Source organism: Xiphophorus couchianus, chromosome 2, assembly GCF_001444195.1.
Source record: "Xiphophorus couchianus chromosome 2, X_couchianus-1.0, whole genome shotgun sequence".
In the NCBI taxonomy this organism is placed as follows: Eukaryota; Metazoa; Chordata; class Actinopteri; order Cyprinodontiformes; family Poeciliidae; genus Xiphophorus; species Xiphophorus couchianus.
Window position 1 is genome coordinate 22625135 of NC_040229.1, and position 21670 is coordinate 22646804.

The 21670-nt window shown below is 37.4% G+C and overlaps 1 protein-coding gene and 1 long non-coding RNA gene across 2 annotated transcripts in view; one reads left to right on the forward strand and one right to left on the reverse strand.

The window, feature by feature from the left end:
- syt9b (synaptotagmin IXb) overlaps positions 1-21670 on the reverse strand; it is a 36468-nt gene that overhangs the window by 6019 nt on the left and 8779 nt on the right. Inside the window, exons 2-7 of the mRNA XM_028004881.1 lie at positions 18762-18937; positions 18003-18220; positions 16705-17245; positions 3402-3522; positions 2822-2993; positions 2587-2716 (exon numbers count right to left, since the gene is read on the reverse strand). Coding sequence (XP_027860682.1) covers positions 2587-2716; positions 2822-2993; positions 3402-3522; positions 16705-17245; positions 18003-18220; positions 18762-18937 — 1358 coding nt within the window. The remainder of the gene's footprint in view (positions 1-2586; positions 2717-2821; positions 2994-3401; positions 3523-16704; positions 17246-18002; positions 18221-18761; positions 18938-21670) is intronic.
- LOC114136701 (uncharacterized) overlaps positions 12660-21670 on the forward strand; it is a 37371-nt gene continuing 28360 nt past the window's right edge. Inside the window, exon 1 of the long non-coding RNA XR_003593863.1 lies at positions 12660-12887. This is a non-coding gene — a long non-coding RNA (uncharacterized LOC114136701). The remainder of the gene's footprint in view (positions 12888-21670) is intronic.

The window sequence follows — 21670 nt, forward strand, 5'->3', positions numbered from 1 at the left end:
TAATGAGCATTACCAGACCTGTGGATGAATAAAAAACTAATGATGTCTGGAGAGGGTTTGTATCAACAGACTTTGTGAAGACAAGACCAAATAGCCCATAAGTTGACGAAATAACAAAGCACTTTGCATTACAGCAAGAACAGCAAGTGGAACATAACAGGAAAGCTTGAATCGATCTGAGCTTATGTTTTAATTTCTTTAGTGAGAAGAAATAAAAAAATAATAATAATGCTGGTTGATGGAGATGATCTCATTCACTGGGATAGATATACATTTTGGGAGGTTCTGACGGAATATCAACATATTAAGCTTTGACAACTCAACATGAATTTACATGAATCAGTGCAGGATCTGTTTTAGCATGCCCTGTTTTTTTAATGAGTGTGGGCTGGGAAGTCAGGAATAGAAACAGCTCTGTCAATGCAGCCACCTCGCTCCCACTGTCTCTGAAAACAGAGCATCAGTTGTGGAAATCGCAGCAAAAAAAGCCAAGTATACGTGAGGGTTATGCAGTATTCCTGTTACATAATTGTTTTTGTTCTATTGGAAAAGACATACAGTAAACATGGGATTATAGACGCATTAGTTTTGAAGTTATCCATCAAAGTAACTTCTGTAATAAAGTGCATCTGTTATTTACTCTATAGGCTCAATGTTAATGAATAGCATTGAGCCTATGTTAATGTAGTCATTAACATAGGCTAATTTAAATGATAATTATGCTAATTTTATTTAAGTCTTGTTTTCATAACATTTGAGTGCTAATTCAAAATTATCACTCAGCAGAGACAGTATTTTACAATTTATACTTCTATACGTAAATTGGTCACTCATGGAAATGTAATTGTCACTTGCAATGACTTCCGGTTGTATCAATCTGTGATAAAAATGATTTTCCTTAAGAGACTGAATTTATTTAATAAGGTTTTTTGTTGGCTCTAGTGGCCTTTAACTGAAAGCAGCCCGACAGGAAAGAGGACCATGAGAGAGGGGGAAGACATGCAGCAAATGTCGCCAGGCCAGGAATCGAACCCGCGACCACCAGCACGAGGACCAAGGCCACGACACACGGGCTGCGCCCTGCCCCTACGCCACCAGAGCACCCCCTAAGAGACTGAATTAATCAAGAAAAAGTCCTCTTTAGCATAAAATTTTAACTGCTAACTGTTAGAAAGTAAGTCTGGTAGGGCCAGGATTAAACATGTTGATTATTATTATTAAATTACATAGATTTTAACACGTTAAAAATTTTAGTGCAGTTAATCGTTTGTACACACTTGAATACAAAGGTTCCAGCCAGAGTTTCTGGTATACCTATATATCTGACACAAGCGACATTTGCTCACAAAAGCATTGGATGACAAAGCTGCTTCATTTGGTTCGTCTGCGCATTAATATAAACAATCTGATAGAGGTCTGATAAGTGTGTTTGAATCAAGTTGCTGTTTACCTTGACTATATATAGTTTTTTAGTAAAATGTGAATAATTGTGATTAATTAATTACAGACACTGCAATTGCCTCAAGTAAAATTTTTTATTAAATTGCTCCACTAACATTCATTGATTAAAGCCTAAAATTGGTGTTCCTTATTAAATTAATGATTACAAATGTCCTTTTACATGATTGCCAAAGAAAAACCAGTGAGATTTGATGACCACTGACTCTGCTAACAACAGTGAGGTTATAAAATGTATTCTCACAAGCTAAAGTCATGACTAAAACAACATTTTAAAAAGTTTCAAAATAAGTGTGGAGTATAAAAAGTATTCCATAGCGGGAATGTGTGAGGGACAATATCTACCTTGTGCACAGCTAGATCTGACACCGTAAAATTTTAATTACTCACTGAGGATTTTGTGACGTCAAGCAACATGTAGTGGATAACAAAATGTCTTGAAAAGCAAGAGGTAGATGACAGCGAACAAGAACAAGATTCTGTTCTCTGCAAGACATTTCAGATGATGGGGTACGATTCAGCAACCTTTTTTTTCTGAGAAAGAGAAAGCAGCTGAAAAATACTGAAAATGTAGATAATTAACACTACTCAGACAAAAGCAATTCAAAACGTTTCAGTCTTGTTAAGCTTGTTTGGGATTTTCAAACCCCTCCAAGTTTACTAAATTTTGTATGTCTAAACGTGCTACCCATTGTTAGCAGCTACTGTATTTTTCAGTTGTTTTTATTGGCAAATAACATTGAGCAAGCGATTGGTGATAAGTAAATTAATTGATCATGTATTTCATGTATCGGGGGGCCTTGATAACATTATACGGATAGGGAATAGGTCCCTCTATATCGGCGTTTATAGAAGAAAAACATTTTTTAAGCCTTTTTTAACTTTCTTTCTACAGTAAAAGCATAATCTCTTACTTTTATAATGAGAAAATTCCAACTATCCTTGCTACTGATTAGCATTCTATTGCAAAAAAACATTTGTTATTTTTTATAAAAAATCCTGTCATTTTATTATTGCCTTCAAAACGCAATAAAGTAGGAGTCTTAAGTTCATGATCATTTTGTTACATTAACGTCAATTTAGAACATTTAAAGATATGCTTGGCCGCAAAGTCTCAGAAGGCCCTACCTCAATGAGAGGGTGCCAATGTGCGATGGGTTTTCTGGGATATGTTAGCATCTCATTCCAGTGATCTCGACCCAGGCTTTCGGCTTCGCTACCAACCCTGCAGACTCCAATTACTTCATTGTGTCCAACCCTGTGGGATAGTATTATAAAAAAGAACACACACACACACAATGAGCTTTTCTGGGTTCTTTCTTTTTAGTAAATGCGCCTGAAAAGGAGCTCTAAATGTACAGACCTATCATAATCCATGACTGCAATGAGCAGACTGATTTGGTCGATATTTTCTGGAGGAACATCAAACACAATGGCTTCATTGTACACTGGGTTCAGTGTGTTACGCTTGGTTGAAGTCTTTCTTTTCTTTAGCCTCCTTCCCTCACACATCAAGGACACTTTCACATATGGATCTAGAAAGAGATTGCAAAACAAATAAAGCTACACTCTGTTATTTACAGGGCAAAAATTGGCATCTTTTATATTAAAAAGCATACGGACTATTAGGCTACTGCTAGTATAGACCCCTGGTATTCACCCACAAAAAGCTGAAATCTGCAAACCCTCATAACTGTCTATTTTAATGGCTCAAGCACCATATGTAGTTTAATAAGCATTTATATACATAATGGAAACTGTCTTGGCACAACCGCAGAACGTAACATTCAGGGTCTTCCTTATCTCTGCTCATGAGGGTTCAGCCAATCAGAGTCAAAGGAAACTAGAGAATTAGTTTTACCCTTTGTTTCTTTATTATATATATATTTTTAAATACTTTAAATCATCTCAAAGGAAACACTGAACTGTTGATCAGCTCTCACCTGAGGCTCCAGTGATGTCCATGGCTTTTAGATTTCTGGCTTTGATTATGGTGATGGTAAGTCTGCCAGCCGTGGGGAGATAGCACAGCGAGAACATCAGCTCTCCAAGATCCACATTGTCCTACAACGAAACATATGAGACACTTTTACTATCGTGTGTCTCCTCTCTTACAGAAACCACATTCCTATATAAAAACTGAAATCACTTTAGAAAGTTACTGCAGACACATATAGTACTTGAAACCTTGATGCTATAATATACAAACTCTGACAGATAGAAATAAGGTCCATAGAATATATAACATGAAAAACTGTCCAGACCTATATCTTATTATGGATGGATAGATCAGGATGGGAATGTGGGAATGAAAGTTTGGTGATTAAATTAATTTGACGTTCAGGAGGATTTAAAGTACAGCAAATTCCAACCATGATGAAGTGATGACACGTGTCTTCACCTCAGGCATGGATCACACCTCGAACTGAAAACATTGGAGACCTTTCATAATGACATGTCACATGGCTCCTCTTATTTTTCTCAAGAGGAGCCATGATGAAAGGATGATGAATCATCCTTTCATCATTTTAGGATCCACTGCAGCTGTTGTAACTCTAATTTAGCCTGTGCTCAAACTTGTTGATTCCTACCTCACATTTTACCTTCTCCTGTTTTCATAAATTCACAACGAATTTACATTTGCACACACGCCAGGCTCCCTTTCCCCAATTAGCACTTCTGAAAATAACGTGTGATGGTGTGAAGGTGAGCTGTGCATCCATGAGGCACAAGTACTGACAAGCTCTAGTTTTACACTTTCATAAACATATTGAGCTCCAAAAGAGCTGCTTACGAAGACATTTTCTGAAAGAAAAATACAAGGTTTTGTTACTACCTTCAATATATATATTGAAGAAATGCTTTCATCATATTTATGCAATGCCATATGAGTCCCTGCTGAATAAACCTATTAATAGGTTAATAAAACCTAATAGTAAGAATGTTAGCACAGACAACTTCTGAATAGCATATTGTAACATTCTGAACTATCTTTCTCATAGTGACAATTGTCATTCAACTAGACAGGTTAAAACATGATGAAGTGTACTTTACTGTGTCCAGTAAAATACAACACAGTGGTTGAGATTAATTTTGGTGATTGTATTTATGTCATCTTGGAACCTGAATAAACGTCTTGAAACCTCCTACACATTGAAATAAGGTGTTGAAAATCAGCCAGGATCATCTTTGTTGGGTCTTGGAAAGTTCCCTGAATGGACTGATGTCAGTCCATTCTGTGTGATGGAAAGTCATTATTGATCCTCATTATTGTGATCAGAGTTATTGCTTAGGCAGGTATTCTTGGTCTTGGGTGGTGTCATAGTAAGACTGCACATGCTCATAACAATGCAGTTCATAATTATATTAAAATAGTCACAACAGACTTGTGTGAAGAAGGAATTTTGTTACATATTTTAAAACAAAATCATTGAAGCCCATCCTGCATTCCCACTTTCTGTGCTAGAGAGCCCAACAATGAAGTTGTTTTCATGTGTCCTTCCAGTATCATCCCGTCTGTTTTAAAATTTCAAAGATAAGCTGAAGACGTCCGCTGAAAATAAATAGAACTAATATCGCTTAAAACGTAAGCTACAACTGCTTCTAGAAAAGTTCTAGCCCAGCACTGCTTTAGCCAAGCCTAGTATCTGTTGAATTTCACTATAGGTCACATTAATGTTGTTCCTCCATGATGGGGTAGTATGAGTCTCACTGTACTTTTCATTGGAATCCCATAGACTGGAGATTTTTTCAACAGAGAAATTTTTTGCCTGAACCTTAAACCGGTTTGAAGAGGAATGACACTTGTAGTGAATGAGTGTAGAAATATGGTACTCCTTCACATGCTTATTAAGATTAATTGGCGCTATTTAAGAGACACAAACACTCTCATACATGCACATTAGAAACCTGCTGCTCTGGGTCTTCTTCTCAATACTGTTGAAAATCAAATTGATAAAAATGAGTTAATTCATCATGGTTGACAGCATCTGCACTCCTGGGAACACAGAATATGTTCACACTTCCGCGTGTTCACGCAAACAACCATCAGCCAGGATCTCTGACACTGACTGATGAGTCAATTCATTACAAGTGTGTTGCCGAGATAGAATCTACATCTGACACCTTGTCATCGCTGTTGCTTTGAGCATTGGCTGGTAATCACGTATGGCTGGCTTATGATGTCTCAGAGGTGTAGCACACATAAATCCTGGCAGAGGCACAAGAATCTGCAACCTGATACATGCAGGCAAGGAAAGAGATGCAGGATAAATAAGCCCTTAAGCGCTCCAGCGATAATGTGATCTCCTTCTTCCATCATTCGCTTACACACAGAGCTATACAGTTGGGCTTACAGGATATAGAGTGTCGGTCACTACTATTATGAGCACTCAAATCAAGCCTGCGGTTAGGATTATGGTCACTTGCGCTCTTCCAATGAAATTAGCCTGTATCTCTAAAGCACCCCAATAAAGAAGCGAGAGTGTGAGCAGTCCATCTTCTCCAATATAAGACAAACACCTCACTTCCCTCAGGAGCTGCCAGGTTTTATATGCAACCATCTTGCAGACTTAGACCAACTCCACTTTTGGTCTGTGTGTGGTCTCATTAATACCATCCAATCATTGTTCACAAATGTATTTGTATGTTTTAGCAGGTCAGATTAAAATGCTCATGTTTGTCAAGGTAACTTATGTTATAATATTTCTTTCTTTCTTCAGTACATGAGTTTGATTCCAGTTTTGCCATCCAACCCCTGTGTGAGAAAAGTTCAGACAGGATTCTTATTTTTGCCAGTTGTGTAACATGGAACAATTTCCGCTCTACAGAGCTAGATGCCTGGAGATAAAAGGGACAAAATAAACTTGCTGCTGCACAACAAGGGAATTGCTTGTTTACTGTAACAACCAGCAAAGTGTTATCAAAATCGTTACAAGGCAACTTAATGGGAGAGGAGGGAGACCGCAGAAAGTTAAACATGCAGAAGCCACGCGATCTCCTGCTTTTTAGTTGGGTCAACCAAAGAAAGACAATCCTACATGTTTTGCAAACGCAATGAAATCCTTTAATCTGCAATCTTTTGTTTTCCCCTAATATTAACTTAGATTATTTGACTGTTTATTTTGTACAGATGCAAAGGCATACACTGCAATAATACGTTGTGCGAGATTATTTATTTTTAGATACATTAATGAGTGATTAGGGACCAGGAGTCTCAAGTACAAAACCTTTAGCAGATATTCAACTGAAATATGCTGTATGCTCAAACAAACATAACTGTATAAAAATGTGTGCAGGCATGTTTCCAACAATATTTGGAATATTTGATTTCTACATTCCAATCAACGTTTAACAAAAACCATGAGGGAACTTGTTCATGTTCAGGAGGATTTTAAGCCATGATGTAAGATTTTACTAATGGAAAACTTTGAGACTCTGGTCCCTGCTCTGCTCAGGTCATTGACCAGGTTCTAGTGTGTAATGGTTGGTTCTCATGATCAGTGAAACTCAACAAGATGAGATCTTCAATTTCCTGAGGGAGTCTTCCCAAAGGATCAATAAAGTACAAGTCTAAGTCTAGTCTAAGTCTAAGTCTATCTTTGATGAAGCCCCAGTTTGAGGGAGATTGACAGTCATCTTTAGTTTCTTCCATTGTCTAATTGCACCAACAGTTGTTGCTTTCCCACCAAGCTGTTTGCATATTGTCTTGTAAATGTCAATTGACAAATGGCCTGTACTTGTATTTATCAGGTTCAGAGGACCCCAAAGCACTTCACACTACATTCATTCACGCATTCATGCACTCATTCACACACTGTAGCCTATTTCTTTGTAATGAATTACACATACATTTGTCCAGTTGAAATTCTTTCTTCCCAAACATGACGCGGCCAGAGATAGTCAGTAATGTTTGAGTATTCTGAAAGGATGCTCTATTTGTGTTATTTGTTCAGCAGGGTACATGCTAAAATCAAAGGTAAATGGTAAAATATATTGAGTATAGCAGTGACTAAGGTCAGTTGTTAAAATGTTAAGTGGGTTTAAACTAAATACCCTGTTCTCTCTGAGCTTGTCAACAGTACAGTAGCTCTATCTGCCTGAGTGAGCACACTGGAAGTAAATAAATCACTGCCTTGACTGCACTTTAGCAGTAATAAATACACCATGGCAGAATCAGGCTAAGCGAAAAGATTCTTTATAACTGCCTGTGAAGAATAGTGAGATTGTCATTTTGTCCAAACTGCCAGTTTTTTGCAGGTTAAAAAGACTGAATAGTTATTTTTCTTAAAACGTTTACTGGCCACAGTTCTATGTATTATGTAGAAAGCTTCTCTTTCATGCAAACTTCTTCATTATTTAGAAGCGTACACAAGCTTCAAAGTAGGTAATAGTAAGGTTATCTTCAAATGGTTACAATGTGAAATTTTTTCTTTTGGCTTCTGTAGTTCAGTTTGTATATTTGCTTTAATTCTGTCCATGTATACTCAAAATACTGGCTTTAAAAAACATGGTAGCCACATGATAGATCTAAGCTTATTATCAAAGACAGACTTTTCCTCCCACTTAGCATGGTGGACAAAACATAGCTGATTTACTTGTAATTAAGCAGTTAATCATCCTCATTTCACTGACTGACAGTAAGGAGAAAGAAGAACTTCAAGCTTTGGATAAATGTGGGTGTATAAATGATGCATCTTAAAAAGGCTGAGATATGTGAATGAAATGAACAGCTGTCATGAGATGTAAAATCTGATGACATGTTTTTCAGTAAGACATTAGGTTAATTCAAAGGCTGAATATTATTTCCTAGTCTTACTATAATGCCAACAACTACAACAATGCTTCCCACCAGGGTGTCAGGCACCTAGTTAAAGTATGGGTCAAAACATCTCACAGTAAGGTGGAATACTCCTTTAAAGAGAAGAGACTTGGTCTTGTTAATCTTATCATGTAAAAGCAGTGTACCTTATATAAAGGTGAAACTAGATATTTGCACACAGGTTACATAGGAAACATTGTTTCCTCACGTTTTGACACAGGTAAACCTTTTCCTGTTTAAGGTAAGTTTGCATTGTTAATGCAGGGCCAAAATTCAGGCAGGAGCAAAAAAGGCACCAAATTTAATAACAGAATTGAGCAAACTAATAGAGAGGACACAAAGAGAGCAGAACTAGAGAGTAGAGCGGCATAACGGAAGGAAGCAAAGTTAACAATTGAGACCAGGGAGTTTAGATACATAGGAGACTGAACAAGGTTGAGAACATGCCAACATAAACAAACCAATTTACTAACCCTATTATCAAAAAACAAACACCATAAAAAACCAAAAACACTCATGGATTATTTGAAAGCATGTTAGTTAGATTTACCAAAATGATTTATTTGTCAAATTCCAGAATAGTGAGGGAGAATTTTGAAAGTTTTTTTTTCAAATTCAGAAATTTACATACAATATGGTTGCTTTTAGCAATTTAGGAAAGCCAAAGTGACATTTTCATGGCTGTGTAATGTTCAGATTTATCACCCTAAACACACTAGTTCAGGGGTGCCCAAAGTTGGTCCTGGAGGGCCGGCATCCTGCACGTTTTACTTCTCTCCTTGGTGGTACCAACAACCTTCTAGGGATGTCAATGTTCTTCTTAGGCCTTCAAATGAGCCATCATTTGATCCAGGTGCATTTAACCAGGGAGAACTAAAACAGGATGCCGGCCCTGAAGGACCGGCTTTGGGCATCCCTGCACTAGTTCCTTTAGTGACATCATAGAAAATTTAAAAATAAATAAGGCATGATATCTGGAATGGAATTGTGGGCTTCCAAATGTCTGGTATAATTTATAGGTACTTGAAGGTGTCAAGTTCATCTGTTCATATCATCATATGCATCTGGACTTCAGCCCTAGGCCTTATAAATCAGTCATCAAGCAGCCTGCTTAAGTTGCCTGACAACATAAGCAGGGTGCTGCTTTTCCCTACTTTTCCTCAGCAGTGAAAAATGTATACTGATTTTTAAATGCAAGGGCTCTGAGCCTATCCATTTTTTATTTTTATTTTTTAAGTATGTGTATTGTTCATCTCAGCTGCTTGGTGAGTTGTTTTTAGAGCAGTCAGAGATGTATGAAAAAAATGTGCATTACAAACGCAATGCCAAAATGTTTAGGCTTAATTGGGCTATACTTGAAGAGTAACCCAGTTTAGGTAAGACAAAGCCTGCCCCTCTTCCTTTCATTTCTGATGATCAAATCACATAGATGCACACAGATCACACCGCAAAATCTAGCTCCCTGTCCTGCTGCAAGGCTACCCCACGTGTTCCTTGAAACACTGATATATTGTTACAAACAGCACTGAATTCAACGCAGAAGTTTTATGCATGCTCATAGCTTCTGAATGACCTCTCAAGCCCGCACACGCATAATGGGAAGTGAACTGCAAGTTCCAGAAAACCTCTCCTAGAACTTGCAGAAACCATCCATGCCCAGGCTGATTTTTGCTGATGTAGCGGTGCATTCCTAATCCTCAAAAAGCACAAATGTCAAGGTTAAATGAGAAAATTCTGTAATTTAAGGAAGAAAATTGTTTATGTTACAGATGTCTCACTGTGTGAAATGCTTTTTTTATATATACAGTACAGACCAAAAGGTTTGGACACATCTTTTAATTCAATGCGTTTCCTTTATTTTCATGACTATTGACATTGTAGATTCACACTGAAGGCATCAAAACTATAAATAACACATGTGGAAATATGCACTAAACAATTGAAAATACCCCTTATATTCTAGTTTCTTCAAAGTAGCAACCTTTTGCTGTGATTACTGCTTTGCACACACTCTGCATTTTCTTGATGAACTTCAAGAGGTCGTCACCTGAAATGGTTTTCACTTCATAGGTGTGCCCTGTCAGGTTAATAAGTGGGATTTATTGCCTTATCAATAATCCTGAAAATAAAGAAAACCCATTTTAATTGGAATGTGTGTCCAAACTTTTGGTCTGTACTGTATATATAAAATGTAGCAATAAACACGAGACATGTCGTTATCACTGCAGAGATCAAGTCAAAGTGTTGTGAAGGGATAAGTTAAGGAAAGAGGATTATTTTCTTGATGTGTGTGGCTTCCTGAAGAGAATTTAATTAATGTTTCACTAATTAACAGCATGTGGATTAAAAGTGAGGCGCTACATCCTTAACATGAATCCACAACGAGTTGCTATTACAAGCTTGAGTTTGCAGTTTATTAAAACTCACACATGATGCTCACCAATTTTCACCCGCAACACAAATCAGCAGGTTCAGGCACAGTGGGGCATGTTGTACTGAGCGTGCTCTACTTCTTAAGATAATGCCTGTTGTTTTCCTATGTGCTTCTAATCTCAAAATCTGTCCACAAAAAATAATCCTGAATGGTTAGAAGCTTTTTCTGTCCTTAGTCACAATTAACATGGATGTATGCACACATATCGAAGAGTGGACTAACCAGGGTCACAGCCGATATCCCAAGGGACGTAACCTAGTTCTGCTTGGGGACTGGGAGAGAGTGGCAGAAGAAACTTAATATTTATCATGTCTTCAGACCTTCCTTACAAATGAAAACTGTTGAAACTCTAGGTCATATTTCCTCTACTGTGTCAAAAACAGCAACAGTAGTAAGAAGCAACCCCCAGGATCAGTTTCTAAATTTTGTTAAACCCAATAAGGCTGTTGAGGAAAATATTTGAAGTCAGCTATAAATGAATAATAAGTTAAAGCAATGTTTTACCCTTGTTTATACAAATCAATAATGATCAACAATATCTGGCTTTTTAAAATACAATTTTAAATAAAACATACTTTTTAAAGTCAAACTGAAAACTGGTTTCTACAAAATAATTATTTAAAAACACTACAAAGCCAGAGGTCAGAGGTCTGAAATTATTTTAAACTACCGCAGTATTGACAACAGGAGCTGTGTTGGCTTTGCAGATATTTATATATGTGCCTATGAATGCATATATATATATATATATATATATATATTGCATATTCTTCACAATTTAAATGAAACTGTTTATTGATGATGATATGAAATCATTCTCACACCAAAATCTGCTCAGTTTGAGGTTACTGAAATATTATCTTGTGATCTTAAATAATCTGAATAATTATAATAGTAGTTATTTGCAGAAAGAAGAAAACATGTCTTTCACATCTGACTGACGTCGAAATATGTGATGGGTGCATGCATGATTAATAGGAGATTATATTTAGGAGTTCTGAAGCCTCTGACTTTGACACAGGAGACAAGAACTGCCACATTTCACATGTTAGATGCCTCAAAAGAGGACCTAACCCAATTCATACTGACCTCATTTAGCTAGGGATGCTGTTTGAGTCTGGAGGGGAAGAAAACAAAATTTGCGAACAAACAAGATGCGTCTGCATGCTCCGAGGTGGGAGTGTTTTCCCCGGGTCCTTGCATTAGTTACCAGGCTACAAACAGGTCGGAGCTCGTTTAGTGCTGGCCTGGCTAATGATCATTGTGTTGCTTTGAACTTAATTAGTTGATGAAGAAGCAGCTGTCTTTAGAAATCCTCATCAACAAAATTCTGGGTAACAAGTGGCCTCGAGAAAAAGGAGCCACATGCATTTTTTTATAGATTCTTGTAGAAAATATGTATCTATAAAGATTCCTTTTGTTCAGTTTGTAAAGGAGTACATATTTGTGGTAAATCCATGAAAAATATCAGTTGTGGAAAAGGAAACACCAGCAAATAAAATATGTAGTTTTAGTTAACAAGAAAGCAAAATATTAATATAAGGGGAGAAAATTAAACGTTTTGTTGGATAGTGTCAGTTCTGCCATCACAAAGGGAACAAATGAAAACCTCAACAATCAAGCCAGAATAATGGCAATTTGCTGAGTGCTTGTTACTCCCACTCACTGTAATGATAGTTCATTTCTGTCCCAGTTTTTATGGGCTAATCAGTTTTCCCTGCATCCATAATTATTAGGGATTCAATGTAACACACATCAAGCAAGTCGAGTGACACAAATCAAGAACACCCACACACTATGTGTACTGTTTCTGCTTGATGTAATAAAGTGCTGAAAGGGAGATTTTTTATAAACTTTTAATGTATGAAACAGTTTCTATAATAATTTTCATCTGTTTTTGACCATGTGTGGATCTTAAGCACTGAACTCAGACTGCACTCCTCAACGGCCAGTGTCCTGCAACTTTCAGATGTGTCCCTTGTCCTACACACTTGATTTAAATGGTGAAAGTGTCTCACTAGCATGCAGTCAACTCTAAAGAGCCTTGCTAATGAGCTCATATTGGAGTCAGGTGTGCTGAAGCACAGAACTGGAAGACTGGAGTTTGAAACCACTGATCTAAAGGCAGATTATGAGACACAAGGCTCTGCTAAAGTCTGACTAGCCCTATCATTCGTGAGTAAAAGATATACTCTATTTCTCTTTAAACTTTCCCTAAAGCTACTTTAATGCTGTTTTTATCTTGTGAAAAATATTTTTAAAAAATTCAAATGAGTGTGAACAATTGTAAGAAACAATTATTTCAAACAAGACCTGAAAACAAGAGTTACCAAAAATGAATGAGAAACAGTGTGCTCTACAGGGAAAATGAACCCACCACCTATTATAGTATAAAGCTGGAATATGAATAGGTTAGCTGGAGATATTTTTGACTCTGCTTTTTTAAACTATGGCCTCTACAAGGAGCCTGAACTGAATATCATTTATCAGCTACTGTTTTTGATCATGCTTCTGCTAAAGAGAAAAAAAATGTTTAGAAAAAAATAGGAACAACCTCTAATATATGAAGTTACTCTGGCTTGCAATGGCTAAAACATGAAAAAAGAAGCAGGCGAGCACAGTTACAAAAAATTCTCTCACAATGAGAATAATCAAATAGTAGAAATAAGAGAAATCAGAGTTTTCATGTAATCTGTCGATGAAGAAGGTTGAAATGCTTCTACCAGTGTCAGAGCATTTCTTTTAATATTCTTTAAAAGCACTTCTAACTGCACTGTGTTTGAATGGTGCTATAGGAATATATTGCCTTTTCCCATAGCAACTTAACTGAAAAGCAGCTTCACACGAGCCACTGGTCTAATGCTTGAATATCTACAAACCCACAAGAATCTTAACCCTCTTCACAAGATTTTTCATGCTCTGTATGCTCAGTTATTAAAACTATATATCTTTATATGTTCAATGCACATTAAATTAGAGTGCTGGTGGAAAACATGAGTGCCGGATGTTGTTGCTGACCAAAGACCTCCCTTCATGTCGTCCAGGTGCAGTTTGATTTGTGAACTCTCGCCACTGGTAATTCACGCCTTAACATTTGGAAAGTACGTTTATTTGTCTGTTAAATGCCCACCTTTGGAAAGCAGCGGCTCTTTACAGTCGCTGTGTTTCCTAGCAACATAGTTTTTGTGCATTACTTGCAGTGTAAACTGTGGCCTGTGTTGAATTGAATTGGGTCTAAAAATTTGACATGAAATGGTATTTAATTTGGAGATCAATAATGCTGGTTATACCAATAACCATCTATTCTTATTTGGATCTCTTTCTATACATCAATAAATTAGATTGCTGGATTTTTAAATGTATAATTTGATGATTACAACAGCTCTTGAATATGTGAAAATATACATGACTACAACTGCATTTTTATTTTGCCTAGATTTTTTTAGTTGTTCTCTCCCGTTTCTCACCTATTTGTTGTGAGTGGTGCAAACAAAAGTGAAAATAATAAAACCGGAATTTTTAGAAGATATTTGGGGGGCATGCTCTCTGAATTTTCTCTATCTTTTATTACTTGTTTCAGTTTCCCTCTAACTTTTTTCATTCCGCTTCTAATGTTCCTCTGCCTCTTCTCTTTGGCCTCTGAACATCCTCCTCTGGGTTGTGTGCAAGCACGTACGTGCCAGTTTATCCTGCGGCCCATCTTTTTTTGTATTTTTGTTTTTATGTAAAACTGGATGGAAATAAAGAACAAACACATATTTTCCCTGTTTGAACATTCCGATAGGGAAACTTCTCTCGTGGTTGTAGTAACACTATATAAAAACACTGTAGTTTTGTGCCTCCTGACAAATGTTTTAAACTCTGAGGTTTGATGAATTATCATGAGGTAGAGTTCTAGTTCCCTAACCTAACCCTCTATGGCTCTCTCCATGCGCTACAATGGGTTTACGGACATTAGGATTTCCTTTTATCGCACATATATGAGATTATGTCTGAGCAAAAACTCAGAGTAGTAACAGAAGTGGTAGAGACTACCACAACCATTTGGGTAGTACAGCAGTTCTTTGGAGACTAAACTCAGTGACGTTGCTGATCAAAGACTGACTTCCTGGGTAAGTGGAAGTGCACCTGTTTTTTTTCTTTCTTTTTAATGCCACCAAGTTACATAAAACAGCCCTAAAATCATCCCAAAATGCCCTGCTCTTTTAGCTGCAACAACACCTAGGCTAAATAAAGGCTAAAGTATTAAAAACATCACTACTGTATTTCTGACTGACTGACTAACCGCAGTGAACCCCCGACACTCATAAACAATTAATATGGTTATTTTTGCTGTTTTGTATAAAAAAAGAGATGGTTTAAATAGCAAAACATTGGACTCTGTGTCTTACTCTGTAAATTATCGATCACTAATGTGAATAATTAAGAATCAACTCTCCACTCTCCTTGCTTTTTGGAAATACATACCAAGTTTGTCAATTTGTCTAAACTAATTATTATTTCATTTTAGAGATAATTGACCTCTAAAGCAAAATAATTATTATCTGAGGCATTATTATGTCAACCATATCTTTTTCATGCATGGGGTCTTTTGGTGCAATTTTCCAAAAACAAAACTTATCTGACTTATCTGAATATAAAATAGTGCATGCTGTTATATCAGATGAGCAGAAATGAAAATCATTTGTCAGCTACTGTTTCTGATCATGCTTCTGCCAAAGAGAAAAAAAAACATTTTTTAGAAAAAAAAAAGAGAACAACCTCCAGTGTTCTCAACATTTACTTAAGGGTGTGTGTCTTCATAGACACGCAAGACTAATACACAACAGTGTGTGATGGGGGATCTAGGAATTAATGCATAAAAAAGACTCATGCAAAGCCTGCAGACTGTATTTGGATCATAACATCAACAAAACAGAAGGTCGAATAGATCAGGCTTTGCAGTCTATTGTTCAACATTATTTCCGTGAGGCATTAAAAGAGTTGTAGAAGGCACCATTCAAAGAACTGTGAATATCATTCTCAAAAGCATTGGGTCATAGCCAAAGTAGAGACTGACAGTAAAAATATAAAGTTTAGAATCATCCTCATATCAGCAAAGAGATCAGTTTTGATCATTGTGCACAAACAACAAAAACTGAGTAACATTTAACAGTGTAAATCGCTGGCTTCCATTCTTGTATTATTTACAAACAAAATCTCTGTTACAACTGGATCCTCTGCCTTTGTTTTGGTCTATAGTATATAAACATCTGTCCTTCTAAATTACCCATAATGCTTCTAAATTATTTTGTGTGAAGCTAGCTAAATATGCAGAAAAATTTGCCTTCATCTTTTCCAAATATTCCTATAATTTTATGTTGCGTGGAATATTCACAGTCAACTGGTATCATCGTCAGAAACTGCTAAGAAAGAATGAAAAGATCCCAAACTGATTCATGCTAGACTGGAGTTTTTCTAAATGAGGAAGCTAAACCGTGAGGGACATCCTGGCAGGAGAATCTGATTTTCACTCCTATAGATTTATCTAAGTGAAAAATGTAATATAGACAGCGTTGCTGTATCTCTGTCAAGCCAACCCCGGTCTTATGTCAGCAAAGATCTGGGTCACTACCCCCAAGTGTTTCCCACTGCTTTCATTAAACATTAACTATGTCTAAGTATATTTCTATGTCCTCGCCTCTGAAAACCCAGATGAGCTCCACTTGGAGAGAAAATACGATGCAAGGCAGCTGATATATTTCTCCATCTGCCCCAATGAAATGAATGTATGGAAGTTTTTGCTCTTTTTTTATTGTTTGAGCAGTTTTTTCTCATCTAAAAACGAACTGAGATGGATTTTTTTTTTTTAACAGTAATTTAATCTCATTAGATATATAAAATCTAATAAACTGAACTGTGTTTGTATAAAGCTACTAAGAAGGCTATTTTTAAAATGGAAGACAAAAACTGTGACAGTGACAGAATTTCGAGAAAAAGATGGCGTTCTCACCGAGGTCACGTATTGTATATCCCGGCATAGTTTTGTTTCCCGGGGAAAGTCGGCCAGTTCCAGGAAGTTGTCCACCACCACTTGGCCAATCAAATCGTGTCGTGAGAACCTGTCAAAGTCATAGACGCTGAAGTGCAGTTTGCGGCTTGACAGCTCAGCATACGCCACAGGAAACAGAAACACCTCATCAAACACTGCGTTGAGAGTCTTGCGGTGCACCTTGGTTTGGTGCTTGGTTTTGCGGTCAGGCAGAAGGTAGATCTTGACATAAGGGTCTGAGGTCCCTGAGAAGTCCTTGGCAGGCAGATCCTGGGCCTTGTGAATCTTCACAATAAGTTGCTCCAGGTCAAAGTCAAACTTTAGGATGAAGTGAAGACGACCACAGCTGTCAGTCCGACGACCGTCTTCAGCATCTACAGATCGCTGCTTGTAGAGCTCTGGTTTTATCCGGCCCAAACCGGACAGGGAGTCCTGGCGTTGAAACTGAGCTGGGTTGAAGTCAGGATTAGACAGATTCATCTGACGACGAATGGAGTTATGCCTGTGAAAACGTATGTTAGTCATATGACATATCAAGTCTGACATTTAATATTATGGAATCTCAAAGCATATAAAACTTAATATATCCTTCTTAAAATGCCGGGTTTCTGTGACAAACAAAACAATGTGAAATAATTTCCAAACCCTTTCTCCCATTTATATGGCAATTAATCTGTACAATGTAATGTGAGTATGTGTCAAAGACAAATACCGCACGACTGCCCCAATTACAAATTTCCACTGGAATGTTCAGAATGTCATCTGCAAGCACACAATGCAGAGCGCTATGCACCTTCCGTGCCCCTGAATTTGTAGTGTCAGCATTCTGGATGCTCGACTTGCAATGGCTACGTGGGCATTGCTTCTAATGTGCCGTTTTCCTTATATAGAATGGAGCCTGTCAAGTGGCCGGCAGTAGCATGGAACAAGTGGCAGAAGGTTGGCTGGCACAGGTTGTGTTCTACAAGTGACCATGTCAAGTGGTTTCCGGTTGGACTAATGGCTCGTATTGAAAAACAGACTTGGAAAATTTATCCAGACTTGCCTAAAGTCTCAAAAGCCTGTCATTTAAAGGTGGGTGTGTTTATTTCCACTGTAACTGTTTTTCTTTCAAGGCAACTAAAACACAATAGTTTTTTAATAGCCATTGGTTTTGGGGAAATTCAATGCGTTTAGCTGTCCTCAATCTCTCATCAGCATTTAATTGAATTGAACACCAAATACTGAAACAAAACCTTCAGGGACTAATTTCTACTAACCGTACAGAAGAGGTAGGCTCAGTAATTTGCCTCTGAACCCTGTCTCTGGCCAGAGTGTGAACTTGGTTCCTCTCCACTTTAGTCTGGGTCTCTAGCGGGATGTCAGGTGATGTGTGGCTTATCTTCAAGGCTGACTCAGGCACAGTCACAGCCGAAGGGGGGCCCGATGGTTCCTTCACACAACCATCCTCGCTGTACTCCCTTTCTTCTCCGTCCACCTAGGCAGCATCCAGCAACATTTACGTTACTACCAACAGGTTGGCAGAAATATTACCTATGAATATACAGTAACTGTAGAATGAGAAACATGTTGCACAGTTTTTCTTATCTTCATCACAATGGCATTTGAAAAAAATGTAATGGTTGCTGATTGTTTCATAATTGGCTACTGCATTAAGTTTTTAGCATGTAAATCACTTTGAACTGCCTTGTTGCTAAAATGTACCACACAAATAAACTTGATTTGCTCTTGTTACAAGGACAGATCTAGAGAATTGTCATATATTTAAGAATGTCACCTGACTCAGATGAAACATACACCTCATACACACATCCTAACTCACACAAACATTTAACCAGAATTATCATGCACATCTGGACTCAAAATTATGTTTAAATGTGTGCTAGAATAAAGTATTTGTATTCAATAACACACACAAGTGCGCTGTTTATTATAGGTACTTGGTCGATTTTGAGTCTGTATTCATTATAAGTCGCATTACTAAAATGAAACATCATCTCATGGAAGACCTTCTTTACCTCTGTGAGGACAGGTTGTTGATCTCCTCCCAGGAAGTGTGCCCCCTTGAGGACATCTGGGAGGAAACGGCCACTTAGTGGCAACCAGCACAGTTTCCATGAGACAAAGAGAGAGACGCTAAAGAGCGCCAGACCACAGGTGGTCACCAGTAGGGACAGCAGACTCACCGATACATCTGCAGAGAAAGAGCAGGTGTTCAGTGAACAGGCAGCAACAGCTCTGGCAGTGAAAAACGCTGGCACAGACAAACCTACAGCAGAGTTCCATGGATGGCAAGCTGCATTTATTCAGACTGCTAAATGAGAACACAATGTGACTTTTTCTTTTGTAATGCGACTATTACAAAAGATGATGTAGTCATGCAAGAACAGACCATAAACACTTTCAGTTTGTGGTGTACCTTATAGATATTTTGATCCAGCAAAATTAGTATTGGATCAAAATACCTATAATAAAATACTGATCCTAACCAGATCAAAACCTTATCGGATTTTGATCCAATAACCTGACACCCCCTCTCTGTTCTACACCCCATGTAGGGGGTGTCAATCCAGCTAAGTTTAGTCAAATTTGATTCAAATTAACTCCCCGGAAATAAATATTCTGATTTAAGCTAAAACAATTCAGTTTTATATTCATGTTTCTGCACATGGTCACCCACACATTAGTACTTCTTCCATAATCCATACTTGATTTAGACTGTATCACATAAAATTATCAATTAAGTGCAATCACATGCATTAATGAGTCCCTTCTATTAGTGAAATGTCCACCATGTCATTCACCCTGGAGCTTATTAGTATAAACGTTGTTTTATCTGAATGACAACTGGAGCTAAAGTCAAAAGAGACAGAAGCAGTGCAGTAGAGAAGCATTCTGAACCTGAGTAGAAAACTGTGGATGAATGTGGATCCAGTTAGGTTTGTATTTGAAAAAAAAAAATACTCCGCCATGACAAGATAAAAAAAACAAAACAAAACTTTAGCCTTACTGCACATCTTTTTTTGCAAAGGGGGTTCATAACACATTCAGAAGTGGATGCATAGTGATTGATGGATATTTGAGCTCATCAAACATGAGTTATGTTATCCATTAGCAGAGAAGAGGTTTTTCTCTTTAACAGCTGGGTAATAGAGCAGTGTAGAGTCAGACAGATGATGCTCCCTACTACATCTTTCTTGGGAAGCAGCCTTTCAGTAAGTCATCTAAAAACAATGGCTGAGGCAGTCTGCTGAGGTCAGATGCTTTTCAGGGGAAGGGTTTCAGAGCTGAGAGCGTCCCCCTGTACATGTCTCTCTGAATGGTTTTCTTTGCTGCTAGTCTTTCCAAATTAGATTCAACAAACTGAAGGAACATCTGAACTGTTGAGCAGCACCAAAATTGGTGATCCATTGAGCACCCACAATGTTTCAAGGAGGATAATTTCCCATGTGCATTGAAAATTCTGGAAATAAATATATGTAACTTTTAAAATAAAAAAAGTTTGAGTTTCCAGAAATTATGAATTCTTCCAAGACATCAAATGCAAAAATATGAATAAAGGTTATTTACACTGATATGTATTTAAATGACATCTCCCATCCATCCATCCATCCATCCATCCATCAACAATTACAGAATTTATTAGAACACCAAGCAACGATAGTGTTTTGTTTTAGACACTTCTATTTTTTTAGGACTGAGAAATTATAGAAATCTGGTAAAGTATTTTAGAGTGTTAAGCAACCTGGAACTCCAATGGAAATAACTTTAAATCCAGTGGTTGTGTGCAAAATGCTAAACTATCTAACACTATAACATTCTCATAGTTCAGTGCTTGAATTTTGTAATGCTGTCTTGTCCATGATAATGCCTCTAAATTCAAACCACGTTATTAAAATGCAAAGATGTAGAAATTAGGATAGTCAAGTGGTTTCCATAGCAACTACCACTTGCTTTGTCAGCAAAGCAGGTGGCTGTGAACGTGGAACCGGTGTGCCAGGTTTTATGTTCATTTAATTCATATTTTTGTCAGTGTAGTATGCTGACTGTTGTGAAAAAAAAAAACGTTCTTGATATGAGTTTCATAAAACATAATTAAACCTAAAAGTGGCAGCTGAAGTAAAAAACTCAGCATCTCTGCAGCTAAACAATTCATGATTGATCAAAATGTGGAGCAGACTTTTAAACTGGATCTGATTTACTAGCTATCAATGAAGCACATAGACAGCAAGTTATTCCAGCAATGAAGAGTGGGAGAATCACCCTCTTTAATAAACTGGTTTAGCCGAGGATCAGAAACAGCCAATGAGAAGAGACCTAAATCAGACTGCCAGAAAGTGACATAAATACAGTAGATGCTGTTTGCACCTTTGCAAAATGCACAGTATGTATGTTAAATGTTGTAACGTATAGTTTATGTGTTAGATGTAACTTTTGACATGTATTCGACAAGTAGTGATGGATATTTGAGCTTTATGAGTTGTTTATGCATTGTTTATGCATCAAAGTAACATGAAATATTTATGTGCATGTGGCCAGGAAGGTTTTCCGTAACTTTGTGCACCTGTGGCCACAAAGCGTTGTGATTTCTCTTGTATTCAATTTTGCTCTTATTGTTACAGAGGCAATAAAAAATGACTACCTGCTTTTATTTTCAGCAGACATGTTTTCGTTTCACAATCCTACCGGCATTGCAGTAAACATCCCCACTGCTGCCTCACTGATGGGTTTTGCCCACTATTTTGGGTAAAAACCCCACACAAAATCCATTAGTCTGAGTCAATTAACTTTTTAAAGCCTTTTTGAAACCCGTTGGGTGTCTCTTCCGTTGAAGCCCTTTTGCAGCGTGCAATCAAGACAGTCAAGTCTCCTCTCTATTGAGTTAATTGGATTCTGTTAATCAGTAAGCTCATTTGTCACTGAATGA